This window comes from Mirounga leonina, unplaced genomic scaffold (genome assembly GCF_011800145.1).
Source record: "Mirounga leonina isolate KUSES-001 unplaced genomic scaffold, KU_Mleo_1.0 Mir_54, whole genome shotgun sequence".
Lineage (NCBI taxonomy): Eukaryota > Metazoa > Chordata > Mammalia > Carnivora > Phocidae > Mirounga > Mirounga leonina.
This window is the reverse complement of record NW_023270812.1, coordinates 1,956,484-1,971,549: the sequence shown is the minus strand read 5'-3', so window position 1 is coordinate 1,971,549 and position 15,066 is coordinate 1,956,484. Positions and strand designations below refer to the sequence as shown.

The 15,066-nt window shown below is 43.1% G+C and overlaps 1 protein-coding gene across 7 annotated transcripts in view; it reads right to left on the bottom strand.

The window, feature by feature from the left end:
• LOC118001829 (AT-rich interactive domain-containing protein 1B) overlaps positions 1-15,066 on the bottom strand; it is a 439,380-nt gene that overhangs the window by 72,404 nt on the left and 351,910 nt on the right. For all 7 annotated transcript variants that reach the window (XM_034991980.1, XM_034991981.1, XM_034991985.1 and 4 more), the window contains one exon: positions 6,030-6,209. In XM_034991980.1, the coding sequence (XP_034847871.1) occupies positions 6,030-6,209 (180 nt within the window). The remainder of the gene's footprint in view (positions 1-6,029; positions 6,210-15,066) is intronic.

The window sequence follows — 15,066 nt, the reverse complement described above, 5'->3', positions numbered from 1 at the left end:
TGGTTTTAATTAGCAAGGGAAAAGAGTTTTGCACTGGTCAAAATTAAAGCTGCTTTATGTTTTTTTTTTTCCTTTTTTAAATTTTAAGTTGATTTGTAGTTTAAATTATCTTCACTCCTTCCTAAATTCCTGGGTTTTGATAAAATTGTGATGGTTATCGGTCTATTAAGAAAAATTCAGGCTTAAATCTTATAACGTGAAAACCAAATTTGAGCATCAAAAGAAAACTGCATTAACAATCTTTCACTGTAAACTGACCTACTTCAATTTCTTTTTCCCAATATCAGTGAGATAGAGATTTGGAATATTTCTTTATTCTTTCTTTTTTTTTTTTAAGATTTTATTTATTTATCGACAGATAGAGAGCACAAGTAGGCAGAGTGGCAGGCAGAGGGAGAGGGAGAAGCAGGCTCTCTGATGAGCAGGGAGCCGGATGCGGGGCTCGATCCCAGGACCCCAGGACCATGACCTGAGCCGAAGGCAGCCAATTAACCGACTGAGCCACCCATGCGCCCCTGGAATATTTCTTTAACAACAAAACAATATAGAACATGGAATTGACACTTGCCTAGTACTGTTGATTTAACCATAAAATAAGGCTACGGTGATATGGTAATAGGAGGCTATAATTTGTCATGTGTATCACAACCGGTTTCAAGGGGGGAAAAATGAGTTAACTGAACAGGGAGTGAGAAAGCAGCCTTTGGAAAGCCAAAGAACAGGATGTGGTCAGTCTGCAGCACTGTCCAGGGGAAACATGAATCCACAGGGCAGACGCATCTCACCTCTTTCGAAGAGAGGTTGAATTTAGCGTAATTCAATAATAAGACTGAGATTCAGGACTTAAAATAGTAGAGACTAAAATCCTGGGTCATGGTGACACCAAGGATATCATGGGCCTATAAGGTACTCTAAAGTAGCTAGGGGCCGCAATGAGTGACATTTATGCGTTGATCCTCTTCAACTGAAACAGATGTAACATTATTAATGTCTGATTCACTATTTTGGAACTGCACATTTCAACTAGGTATGATTTGGAGTTTTCTGAATGCATTGAGAAATATATTTTAATGAAGGGAGAAGGAATATTTCAGAAGGCATCTCTTTTAGAAAAAAAAAAACAAAAAAAACCACCAAATCTTTAAACTCTGGAAGAAAATACCTTTTATCAAGTAATTTAGAAGTAAAAGTCTCAGGGCACCTGGGTGGCTCAGTCGGTTAAGCGTTCAACTCCTGGTTTCGGCTCAGGTCATGATCCCAGGGTCTTGGGATGAAGCCCCGTGTTGGGCTCTGTGCTCAGCGGGGAGTCTGCTAGAGATTCTCTCCCTCTCCCATTGCCCCTCCCCCTACTTGCACGTGCGTGCACACTCCTTCTCTAAAATAAATAATTAAATCTTAAAAAAGGAAAGAAATAAAAGTCTCATAAGGCTCACCTACTTAAAAGATCCCTGCTTCCTAAGACATAAACTATACAAATTAAGGCATAAACCCAGGGCTGTATCAGTACACAACCTGTGCAGCTGTATGTGGTGGCCCAGATACTCTCGTACAAGTGAGTGAGAACTGAGGGGAATCTAAGCTCAGAATTATTTAGTTGCCCAAGGTAAAACTGCTTATTTATAGCAAAATTAAGGCTAGATGCCCATTTTCTGCAAATAGTGACAAATATGCAAGAGATATTTGTGGTCAGTGTGACAGACACTATTCTAGGGAACACAAAAACAAGATGGTCTTTGTTCTTTCACCTTTATAGGTGAAATTTGTTTCAGCTCTCTTTCCCCCAAATTCATTAATAATTAACATGTCAATTACATAACTCCTTTCTATTATTAAAGCAAGTCTCTATGGCCCTACTTGGAAACCCTATTTTATAGAGGTAGTTACTACATGTACTTGCTTGAAGGTAGAAAAGTACTATTTCAATAAAATATACTGCAATTAAACATTTTCAAACATTTAGATTGGATTCATTCCATTTGTATATTTAATAATTCAGATTTTACAGTATTAATATACATTTCTAAAAATTTCCTTAACTTCATAGAAACTTTTTTTCTTCATCTCTAGTATCTTTGATGTATTTCTAAGCCTGTATTCCCAAAATGTTCCTTGTTCCTCGAGTAGTTTGTCTTTTGTCTCTTCAGGGGCTCACTGAACGAATGAACCAGCAAGGAGGGGGTACGTCAGAGGCATGGGACTATGTGAGTGGTGTCTGAAGTCTCCCTTGATTTGAACCCTGCCTCTAACACTTACTAGCTGTGGGACTGTGGGTCAATTACTTAAACTGCTCATTTGCAAAATGAGGATAACGTCACAGCTTCCCATTAATTAAGAAAACGGGTAAGTCTGCCTGAATTTGAATCCTGGCATGACCACTGTGTATCCTGGTGAAGCTGTTTACCTACGGTATGCTTCAGTTTCTTCATCTGCCGAGTGGAATAATAATAATATCTATCACAGAGCATGTTGTGAGCATTAAATCAATTACTCTATGGAAAACACTTCAGGGTCGCCAGGGTGGCTCAGTCAGTTGAGCATCCGACTCTTGATTTCGGCTCAGGTCGTGATCTTGGGGTTGAGAGATCGAACTCCGGGTCTGGCTCCGTGTTCAACAGGGAGTCGGCTTAGGATTCTCCCTCTGCTCCTCCCCCTACTCTCTCTCTCAAATAAGTAAATAAATAAAATCTATAAACAAACAAACAAACAAAAAACCCACCTCAAACAGGACCCAGGACACAGTAATAAAATGTTGGTTGTTATTACTAAATAACAATTTTGGAGAAGCCACTCCTGAGAGTAAAAAGGCTTAAAAAAAGCTTATACGATATCTTCCTCTGAGAGCTCTTAAAAACAAAACTTACCCAGAAGAAAGTTACCTACTTTGGATCAGAAACAAAAGATGGGACTAATGGCCTCTGTGGGTCACACACAAGTGATTCTTTTCAGAGACCTTCAAACATGTAACACAAAATTGTAAGCTGAATGCTTTACTAATTTGAATAGTTAATTAGGAGGAGGAAGAAAAAAAATATTTCATTTGTGTCATACTTAGAAGGATCAACAAAGAAACACAAAAGTAAGGACATTTGTTGAATTGAACAGTATGTTACAAGCATTCGTGTCCTGTGATTTAGTGTTTGCTGGAGAATACAAGGAGGAAAGGCAAACAATTCTGAGTTGAACACAGAGTAGCAGGCCACTGATTTTAAGCACATAGCACTGGGAGCCAGTCAAGGGACCCAGGAGGATGCGCACCTCGGAGTGGATGTGTGTGAGAGGTCACCGGGGAGAAGGAGAAACAGCAGATAGGACAGATATGCAGGCACTCATTTTCAAAGTTACAAAGTGTTGAGTATGCAAATTATCCTCATTATTCTAAATGGTTTCGAGTATCAACCTACACTCAGCATTTTTGCCTTAAAAGAAATACCTTCTTGACTATATAGCCAAAATGTTATGTAGTGGATCCAGCAGGTTGCATTGATATAAAAGGCTGTGGAGTTGAAGCAAGATTTAGACTGTAGAACATTAGAATTGGAAGCAAATTCCAAAGTAACATGATCAAATTTTCTCATTTTCTAGAGGAAAAGTAATTCCCAAAGAGAAAGCAATTTTCCAAGGACACATAGCAGTTTGGATGAGAACCCTCACAGGTTCAGTGCTCTTAAATTATGAATCTTAATGTTCAATTATTCCAGAAAACTGAGGGTTTTATTCGAAGAAATCCATTCTATAGAAATGGCCCTTCCTGCTATTAACTCGATAGCATAAGCGCTTAACTGTTCACAAAAGACTCATCAGATAGTCAAGGTTCTATCTTCCCTTATTCTGAGAACAGCAGAGGATGAGGTTGCAAGAGTGAATTATTTAAGAGAAGACAGACCAATTTTGAAGATTATACGAAGCCCTCGTGAGTTTTAGCAGCTAAGTCCCAGACCTTTAGCCACTCCCAATTCTGAGAATAATAGGCTCTGACCTTGTCTCCAATTACATTCTGAGCCCAAGTCCTCATTTTCTGTGTATATCACAGCTGCTTTTCTGACTTTCACTCAAGTTTTCTCCTTTCCACAAGGGTCAAAGAAACCAGTTTTGAAGAGAGCCGCCGGATGGGGTCCCGTGGGCAGTGATGCGGTCTTCCACCTGAGCGCCTCACTGACCTGCCTCAGCGCAGCGACAAACGTCTCCATGTCACAGCCTCCTGGGGCTGCCAGGGAACGGGAACAGGGCAGACTGCCACTGTCAGGTGAGACCTAAATTCCTAGGGTTTTACTGATCACGGGAAGCAATTAATGACATGGTGTAAAGGGAATCAAGCAAAACACAAAGTCTACATCCACTCCACGTATGGACAAAGGCAGGAAGGGGTGAACCACAAAGTTTTGTTTTGGGGGTTCTAGTATCGTTTTTCCTAACAACAGAAAGAGTTGGGATGTAAAATAATAAAGCAACTCGAGGAAAGGAAACCATGTGATGTTGGGAATATTGAAGGTGCTGATGATCTTTCGGAAAGCAATCTTCAAGAACAAGACAAATACATTGATAACTCCATTTTCAAACCGTGAAGTACTATAAATAGAAAGAAAAGCTTTCCTGAGGAACACTGGATGAAAAGTCAAGAAGGTGCCAAGGCCTTCTCAGAGGATCGTCTCGCCTTGTGAGGGCTGGCTTCATGGCTGGAGACGCTCAACGAACTTCGACAGAGCTCAGTGGTTTGCTAAACACACACAAACGTCTTCATAGAAGAAGACGACTTTATTTAACAGGAGGAGACCTGACTTGACTGTTGTTTTACTACAATTTCCTAGTAGGCATTCATCATCTTCACTCGGAATATTCCTGATATTTTTGAGGAAACTCTGGGAATTGCGCCAGATTTCTTATTCTAAATTATCCATTAATGTCTAATTTAAATAAACAAAACATAAAGAAGGTGTGAAATTCAAATGTCTTACTGCCAAAAGTGTCTTAGAAAAAAAATATATCAGGTTAAAAACCTTGATAAAAGGATCCTACATGTACATGACAAAACATACATCAAATTCCAGGAAGGCAGAATGTAAACAGTGCATTTTGGGCATGGTTCCATTATTTTCCAACTCTTGCCTTATCTTCCTTTTTTTTTTTTTTAATTTTAAAGATTTTATTTTACTTTATTTTTTTTAAAGATTTTATTTATTTATTTGAGAGAGAGAATGAGACAGAGAGAGAGATCATGATGGGGGGAGGGTCAGAGGGAGAAGCAGACTCCCTGCCGAGCAGGGAGCCCGATGCGGGACTCGATCCAGGGACTCCAGGATCACGACCTGAGCCGAAGGCAGTCGCTTAACCGACTGAGCCACCCAGGCGCCCTAAAGATTTTATTTTTAAGTAATCTCTACACCCAACGTGGGGCTCAAACTTACAGCCCCGAGGTCAAGAGTTGCCTGCTCCACCAACTGAGCCAGCCAGGTGCCCCCTATCCTTTTTGAAAGACATGTCCATTTCAGGCTTTGTTCTGTCTTTGCAGAGTAAGACTGGTACTGACTGAGAAAATGAGAGCTGCTTTTTACCGGACGCAGAACTTTGGAGAAAACTGGGAGTGGATGTCATGAGACAACACCCTTCTGAGTACTGAGCACATTGTTACAAAGATAGTTATGGAGAGACGGGGGACACAGTCAGAATTCAACATAATGAAACCCATGTTTTAAATTAGAAACTTTTTGAAGACAAGGCCTGTGTCTATTTCTCAACAAGCATTTCAAACTACATCACAGAAACGGATTTACTCCTTTATTAGTAACACACATATTAAAGAGCAGTTACCATAGTGTCTGATGTATGAATGCTTAATGAATACTTGCTATAATTATTCTTCCCATCACTGCGGGCAACTGAAGGACTGTGGGTTTGCATTAACTTTACAAATCTGTCAGGTAACAAATAATGGGATCTTAAAAGGTTTTTATATTATTAAGACCTTGAAGGACTAACATATTCACAAACCTTCTACAGCCTACTGCAATGCATTTTTGAGAAACGGTGTTTACCTTGTGGTCCATACTGGCTCATCTGTGGACCATAAGTCCCACTTGAGTTACTCTGCTGAAAGCTACTGATTCCAGGATGCATCTGGCCTCCAGGAGAAGGATGAGGCGACATGGATGGTCCTGTCTGTTGAGGTCCATACTGAGACATCTGAGGGTTTCTTTGTGTGCCTGCCATAAAACCTAGGTGGGAAATAAATGGAAATATATAAGTGCAGGTGACAAAATGGACATGGAATTGTGTGGAAAGTGGATGGGGGAGAAGATGGGTGCTGTGAGACTCCCCTAAAGAAACATCTAAAGGTGTCTCAACCCCAAAGTGGGTCCTCTGGGCCTCCCCCAGTCCTAACTCTGAAAGCCCATTAGAGTTTCTGCGAACCCAGTGGATCATGGGCTTGAGCTAGGGAAAGGAGAAGAGAGAGAAGAGGAAGCAAGCTTAACCTCTCTTGGGAGATGAGGCCCCTACAAAAAGCAACAGTAACACCCTGGCCCCCCTTACGCTGCCAGCCTTTTATTCCTGCCAGGCCAGACACGTTGTGAGCGCCCTCTCAGAGCCCCTGCACCCGATCTCTGGGATGCATGTCTCCGGCCACCTAAACATCCCGCCCCTCTTCTCAAGGTTGGGCCAGTATCCTGCTCCCCCCTGCTCGGAACTGCTCAGAACTGCTCTGCCCCCTGATCTCCTGAGTAACGATCCTTCACCTTGACTCCTAAAGTGCTGCAGACCCATGAACCCCAGCTCATACCACCCCTTACGGGTACACTGTGAACAAGGGGTGGGTTTGGAGCAGATTCTGCTATTCCAAAACAGAACTCTGACCTCCTCCCGCAAACCTACCATGCCTGGGGTCTCCCCGTCTCTACCAATGGCACCAGAACTCACCCAGACGCTCCTGTCAGAATCCCCTGACTCCCGGGATTCCTTCCTCCCTCCCCTTGTTCTCCAGGTATGTGCCCATCTTGTTGCCTGCGCTTCTGGAATGTCTCTCGGGCTGCTCTTCCACTCTTCCACTCCTGCAGATGCCTGGCCTGCTACCATCTTCCTCCTCAACCCCCAACTCTACTCAGCTCTCTCAGCCTCAACCACCCCCCACCCCCCACTTTGCTCCTTTCCCTTACTTTCCACAAAGCTGCCAGAATCATCTTTCAGGAATAAAAAAGGAGATCAGAGCGTATCTTTTCTGCATGAAACCCCTCAAGGCTTCCCAGGAACCTGGGAACCAAATGCAAACCTTTGACCACGACCTGTGGCCTCCTCCGTGGTTAAGCGTTGCCGCTCTCACTCTGACCACATGTCCTGTGGCTCCTTGCAGGTAACATCAACAAAGCATTTTTCTCTCCTGCTCCCCCTCCTGAGAATGCTCTTCCACCTGCTGATTTCTGCTCACCTCCAAGTCCCCTTCCTGGGCTGCACGCCCTGGGGCTGCACCACCCTGGCCATTTCTCACTTGAGTTTCTTCACAGCGCTTCTCATAACCCGCCATCATTTTACTGTATTTGGGACTCACTTAGCCTTCCTGTGCCCACTAAAACCTCAGCTCCGTGAGGGCAAGGATCATGTCTGTCCCACTAGTGCGTCCAAACGTGGCAGCAGGGTGTCTGGCACATGGTAGGTTAACTATTTATTGAATGAATATTAAATTCCTCATGCACTCCACAGACCGCGGTGCACAACAAAGTAAGTGTTTAGCAGGTAGGTAGTTGTCCAAATGGATAAAGAAAATACATCTTTAAATGATGCAGGATCATCATGTCAAGGTATATCCACATCATCAGTAGTTTGGGTAAATATAAGCAAGTATGTAGAATGAGCCGTGGAAGACTCATGTAGACATGTAGACAGAGTACCCCAAATCAAGACCTGTCTCTAAGAAAAAGCTGACACCATCAAACCAGCATGCTAAGGAAGGGCAGTTTGATCAACTCCCAGAACCCAGGAGTCTGGGTTGGTGAGAGTTCTCACACGTCACGTGAAGGCTCCAGTATGCTGCCGAGTGGGGGGGGGCTGGTTTATTCCAGAGGACCTAGAGCAGTCGTGGCCGAAGAGTCTCTGAGGCAGCTGGAGGGAAGATGATACCCAGATCCAAAGGCAGCTTCAACTTAGGGGGATAAATGAGGTCGGACTTTTATAAAGGCCATGGTTTATATTTCAGTTAGGAAAAAAAAAAGATCTTTCAACATTGCTTCTGTCTAAAGAGTTAAGATATAAAATACAAGTAAGTAGAGCTGTTCTCTATTATCCTATTCCATTTATTTATAAAGATAAGTCTTATGAAATTGGGCTCAATTGGCAGCTCCCAGATATAAATCATCATAGAAAATGTTTGCTTTTTTAAATCCGAAAACAAACAGAAATCAGAGCACTAAAATTACTATAAATGATTGCATCTTAAGATGTTTCATGAAATATTTATCTAAGCTTTACTATAAAATTCTCAAGAGTTTCATATAGAGTCCTGTTTAATAAAAAATGTGTTTAAATTCCATACAGATTGTGTGGGTTTGTCTTTCTTTCTTTTAGAGAGTGACTGCTATCTTCTTCATTAAAGAAAGTAACACAGGTCCTTTTCTTGGGCATTAAATTTCACTTCAACCATGAAAGTCTTCATGCTGAAGGATTTAGAACCTCTGATGATACAGTCCATCTTTGGGTTCCTGCTGCCTCTGGGACACTTAACAGGCTTAAGGTTTGTTCAGATGAGTTCTAACAATTCTTACCTGGGCAAGTTATTTCTTTATTTCTATTTGCTCAGTCCTTAAAAATATATATGCCATGTTCCATTTGAATTATCTGACTCATCACTGGCAGAAAATCAAGTTTGTGAAAGACTCCAGAAGAGGTAGAATATTAACGCAAATTCAAATGGAGTATGTCACAGAGTCAAATGCCACAACCCAGAGACAAGGTTCTATGGGGTATGGAATCCACTCTCCTTCCACAGAAATTAAAATTGTGAAGCTATTTTTCTGTGTATTGCTTTTGCAATGGCACCACTTACAAGAGCTTTCTGAAATCTCATTTTATGTTTTGGACGAGACTCATCTCTTTCCATGTATTCCCCAAGACAATGAAAGGAGAAGGTGACGTCACTTGCCTGACTCCCTTCTGAGCTAAAATCACCTGATGGCAGTCAACTGGGAACACGAGGCCTACAGTACAGTCTTGTTTGCGTCGCTAGCTCAGCATCTTCTTGGGGAGACAGGTACGTAAAGAAACATCTTACAGTGGGCACTGATTGAACTAGCTGTGAGACCTTAGGCAAATCAGAATTTATCTGAGCCTCGGTTCCCACATCTTAAAATGAAGATGAGTGGTAAGATCAACCGGAATACCATGCAAAAGTGTTTGGTGCTCTAAAATGGGATATAGAAAAGGGACTGGATGCTACTTTCCTGCTTTATGAAGTGCCACGAATATCTTTCAACTCCTGAATACCCCACCTATTCAGATGTACCTTCTAGCTAGAGTGAACAAGCTAGCTTTTATACATTTTTTAATTTAAATATGTGGAACCCATGTTACTCTAGTACTTGTGTAACTGTCTACAAATTCAAAATATGATACAAAAGTTTAGGAACATATACATACAGTCGTCTCCCTTTACCTGCGGGGGTGGGGTGGGGTGGGGAGGGGAATATGTTCCAAGACCCCCAGTGGATGCCTGGAGCTGCGGATGGTACAGAGCCCTACATATACTAGGCTTTTCCCTATGCAAACACGCCTATGATAAAATTTAATTCATAAATTGGGCACAGTTAAGAGATGAACAGCAGTAACTAATACAGAATAGAACAATTACAACAAAATACTGAATAAAATCTGTATGAATGTGGTCTCTCTCTCTCTCTCTCTCAACATCCTGTACCATACCCACCCTTCTTCTTTCTGGGATGATGTGAAACGATAAAATGCCCACAGGAGGAGATGAGGGTGTGAGGGGTATGACGCAGGGGTTGTGACGTAGCATTAGCCACTACTGATCGTCTAATCCTATGTCAGAAGGAGGATCATCGGGGCGCCTGGGTGGCTCAGTTGGTTAAGCGACTGCCTTCAGCTCAGGTCATGATCCTGGAGTCCCGGGATCGAGTCCCGCATCGGGCTCCCTGCTCAGCGGGGAGTCTGCTTCTCCCTCTGACCCTCCCCCCTCTCATGTGCTCTCTCTCTCTCATTCTCTCTCTCTCAAATAAATAAATAAAATCTTAAAAAAAAAAAAAGGAGGATCATCTGCTTCTGGAGTGTGGCTGGCTGCGGAGACTGGGAAAGTGAAAGCACGGAGGGGAGTGGGGGTGTGGAGGGAGGGACTACTGCATCCCTCTCTCTTACCACTGAGTTCCCCACACCAGGGGCAATGGTTTGTAATGTATCTTTTTGGAGGTGTTTTATAATTTGTGTTTGATTTTGTATTTCTCTTATCATGAGTAACGGGGAACATTTTGCTTAGTAGCTGTTTTTTGTTCCTTTCCTAGAACCATTTATATAATTTGCCCACCTTTCTGTTAGTCACTCTACATCCTGACTACGAGGTATTTCATCTTGCAGATACGGCTTCTGTTACGCAACAGTGATACGGCTCACCGAAGCTCTTGTACCTGCAATCCGGGGGGAATGTGGTCCTTCACTGAGATCAACAGTAGCAAGGACCACGGGCTGTCTTAGCAGGAAAGCGGTATGATCTGACTTACATTTCTGAAAGCTAATTCTGTTATAACCTGCAGCATGAAGAAAGGACTGCAGGAGACCAGTGAGGATGCAAGTAAAGTGATCTGTAACATATAATCACAGTTACATGCTGGCTGTAATCCTACCAAAAAAGGTTTCCATTATGGACAGAACTGTATTCTCAAGAGGTTTCTGACTATTACCATAGTTTAAACAAATTGATGAAAAATTTGAAGACAAAAGTTGGCTAAAAAGGAAACATTTCTACTTTTCATTCTCAAGATAGAAACTCTGCATGTCTATTATTTGCATCCTCATCTGTAGAACAGGGGCAATTGCATCTACTTCAGAGATGCTGTGGGGATTAAATGAGAGAATATCGTGGGTGCCCGGAACAGCGGGCTTTCAGTAATTAGTAGCTGGTACTACTACACATTCACAAAAGAAAAGCAAGAGCAGCAGCTCGTGAGGCCGCGAGGGCACCGAGCCGGGCGGCTGGCCCTGGCCTCCCGCGTCTGCCGTGCACAGAACCTGTCTGGTTGCAGTCCCGCCAGCTGTTCAATGGGGAGGAGAAGGAGGGAACACAGTCCTTACAGGGACACTTCTAGCTCTAGTTCTCAATTCTGCCTTCAGCACGTTTTTCCCTAGGAAAAATCTAATCAAGTTTGTGATTTCCATGTATATTTATTTGGGATACTTCTTGCTTTGTTTTGATTTTAACCTTTGTTTTGAATGAAATAAATGTAAAAATGTTTCCAAAAACCAAATTTCAACCAAGAATTTTCTACCTATTTATGGCGACATATTTATTTGATTGTATTTTGCTTCTTTTAGAAAGTTATTATAAAACGACAGCTTGCGACATAGTTTATGAATAGAAAAACTGACAGCTGAGAGAATAAAGCTGCTTTTTAAAAAAGGTGTGAAGTTTCGCTGGTTACAAGCCATCTGAATTTAGAAAACCAAACTTTCTAGTAAGGGAAATTTAGAAAGTACAAAATTCATTTCTTATATATTATGAAAGTATATTTTATTACTGGGTGTATTATAGAATTGTATGCCCCAAGTAACTAATGTGGGGAAATACAAATTTTGGATTATAAATGAGATAATTATTATTTACATTATACAAAGTACTTATTGAAAAATCATAGAAACTGCCTATGAAAACATCCCTTATATATTTCATCTGTACCATAAATCCACAGAAAGTCTATATAAATGAACTCGCTATTTCTGAGTCCTTCACTACATGTGTATACAGACACACACGCTTGTACTACCACGTTCCAAACGAACAGGTGCACTTCTGATATGAAACATCAGAGCTGCCCTTTGCTGGGGGGGACAGAGAGGGAAAGCTACACCCTCAGAGCAAAGGAAACACGCCGCGTCTGTTTGCAGTCATGAGACGTGGGTCAGGAGCTGCCTCTACGACCCACTGTGTGGACCCACGGGCTCGCTTGTGTGTAACCGCACCACCTTCCTTCCCCCCTTCCAGGATCATTCTGAGTGAAATAAGGACAGCATATGCAGAAGTGCTTTTCTAAACCGAAAGCCACCATGAGGACACCAGACAAAAGCATGACTGTCTCCTTTGCAGTGATGCCGCGAGCCCTTCCTTCCCCGTGCGAGCTCGGATCTCAGCGATCACACTAGGGGACTCAACACAACAGCCTGACACACACCTTCTCCCAGCGAGCTCCAATTCTACTCTGACACTCACGGAAGGTGGGGAGAATGAGAGAGCCCTGAGAAAAAGGACACGATATGATCCTTGTCTTGGAAGAACTTAAAATAAAACCTATCACACAGGGAACGATGACCAAGGGAGCTGATGAAGCCACGGAACCCGGGGGCGGGCAGCACCAGCCCTCACGACGTCCTGCCCCCTCACCCACCAACATCCATGTCCACGCCCCAACCTCCTGTGTTTTGCTCTCAGCAGAAGGGGATCTTTCACTCATACGCAAGGCCCACGCCTTCACTTATGCTCTGAATCCCGTCCTTCCTCATCGCTCCAGGGATTTGTCGATCGTGTTTGTTCAAAAACTAGTCCCTGACTCTTGATTGCTTAACAGAATGAAGTCCAAACTTATTAGGCCAGCACACAAGTCTTTCCAAATTTGGCCTGACCTATTTCTCCAGCTCCATCATAGCGTCCCCACTCGGTTTTGATCAGTCAGACACTTTTTTCTCCCCGTGGGCACCAGGTTGCTTTAGACCGGCAAGCCTGGGCGTGTCCCTTCACTTAATAAATGTTTATTGACTACTTGTCATGTGCCAGACAATGTTGCCACTCACTGTCAATAACAGTTGACATTTAATGAACATACATTACATGCTAATAGCTTAGTTCTTTATTAGCTCATTTAAACTTCAAAACAACTATGAAGACCCTGAGGCTCACAAAGTATTAAAACATTGCTAACCACAATCCATAGGGGAGAAACAGATTTTATATCACGATCCAGTGTGTAGGTGAGCCTATGTTTATATACTCACAGGCTGGTTCACACGCACACTGCTTCACAAAACAATTTCCACCCTTATTATGTGAAATGCACTCTGCTATTTAAATTTTTTTTTTTTTTCAATTAAAAACTCACTAATTGGAGGCACGGTTTGAAAACAAAATGCTAGACCGTGTCCTCTGGTGAGTATGCGGTTTTCATAGTGTGTCCCACAGTGTGTCCACAGGCCGTTCGTCTCCGTGTAGCGCACAGACTCCAGTCTTTCCCAGCCCCACTCCTGCTCTCTTCCACGGCACTCCTCGGCCTTCCAGAAAAGCAGGTGCTTCGTAGGCTCAGAAAGCACCATGAGGCACGGTAGGTACCTCACTGCCAAATTACAGGCTCATGTGCCTGTTTCTGCCCAAACAGCCGCCTGCTGCAGCCCACAAACCCATTCTCTCCGCATCTGCTTCTTCGGGACCAGGTGAGGGGCTGGGCACAGAACTGGCACCAAATACGTGTTTTTAAGGAGTACGAAAACACGTTCATTACGAGCCCATTTACTTTTGCTTTACAAAAAGACCTTCATAAACATGGTGGCCTGGCTCCTCAATTCACAGTATAGTTGAAGAACTGTTTCCAGGGAAAGGAAGACGGCTTTTCAAGGAAGGCACAATTGACAGCTCAAATCCCAACAAGCAGAAAGCATGGCTGTTTCTGTCCCCTAAATATCTGCCAAATACATCCACTTGGTCCATCTCCACTGTCACTGCAAAGTGACACTCATAGTTAGGGGACTTCAGGCCAGTTAGTTAATAGTTAAGCCTGTTTCCTTTTCTGCAACATGCAGATGACAAGCGAGCCTACATTCCTAAGATTAAATGAGAAAACGATATGAACACCACGCAGCTCAGGGCCTGCACACAGGGAAAGGCTCCCTAAGTGATAGCTGTTATTATTCATATTATTTTAAAGACAACCCACCATTTATTTCCTGTTGGAATGACGCCCAAGTTTCCGAACTAGCTTCCCTTTGCCAGGCTCCCCTACAAACCATCCGTCACAGTGAAGCCAAAAAGAGCTGCAAGTCCCTGGACCGTGGTGCATTCACTGAGGTGACAAATGCCATACCCTGTGAGGCTCTGGGCAAACAGCCTGCTGCCCTTCCCCAGGCAGCACACGCTGTGTCGTCGTCTGGGCCTGCCTGCTCTACACCTCCTCCAACAGAGCCAGTCGCAGCTGATGGGTAGCTTGCCTCACCCAGTCGACTATCCAGAAAGCATTGCCCTTTTCCAGAGAGCTAGTTCCAGAAATAATTGGCCGGCCATGTTATTTGGCTCAGAAAAGCTAAGCTTGTCAGTTTCAGGCCACGCAACCAATAGCTACAATACTGATTAGCTCTGAGCAGCATAAGACTCAGCATACAACCTTCCTGATCTGGCAGATTCCCCAGTTTGCCCACTGAAATGAGAGAGAGAGAGAGAGAGAGAGAGAGAGAGAGAAAGATACAGAGAGACAGAGAGAAATATCAAGATTCCTGTCAAGTGCCTGAATTGACTATTAAGGTAAAGAGCAAGGATCTTGACTTTTGTTGACCATTGGGTTATAAGGACCTATGACTAATGACTAGCTTGATAATCATTTATGCAATGGATGAATCAACCCATTAGGTTTGTGTGTGTGTGCACACGCACGCGTGGGGGAGGGGTAGTTAAAGCAGACAATTCTCTTTCTACTTATAAGAAAGACCACCTGAGACCTTGGGCCAGAAGGAAGAAGTGCTTGCCCTTTGGCTGGGGCCCTGTCATGGAGCTCTGAAGCTCATGTGAGAAAAGCCTAATCTTAGCCAGGCTTGTTTCCGCCACCTAGTAAGATGCTAATAACTTGCCCTAACGTGTATTCCAAAGGCACACTGTGTTAGTTTAGA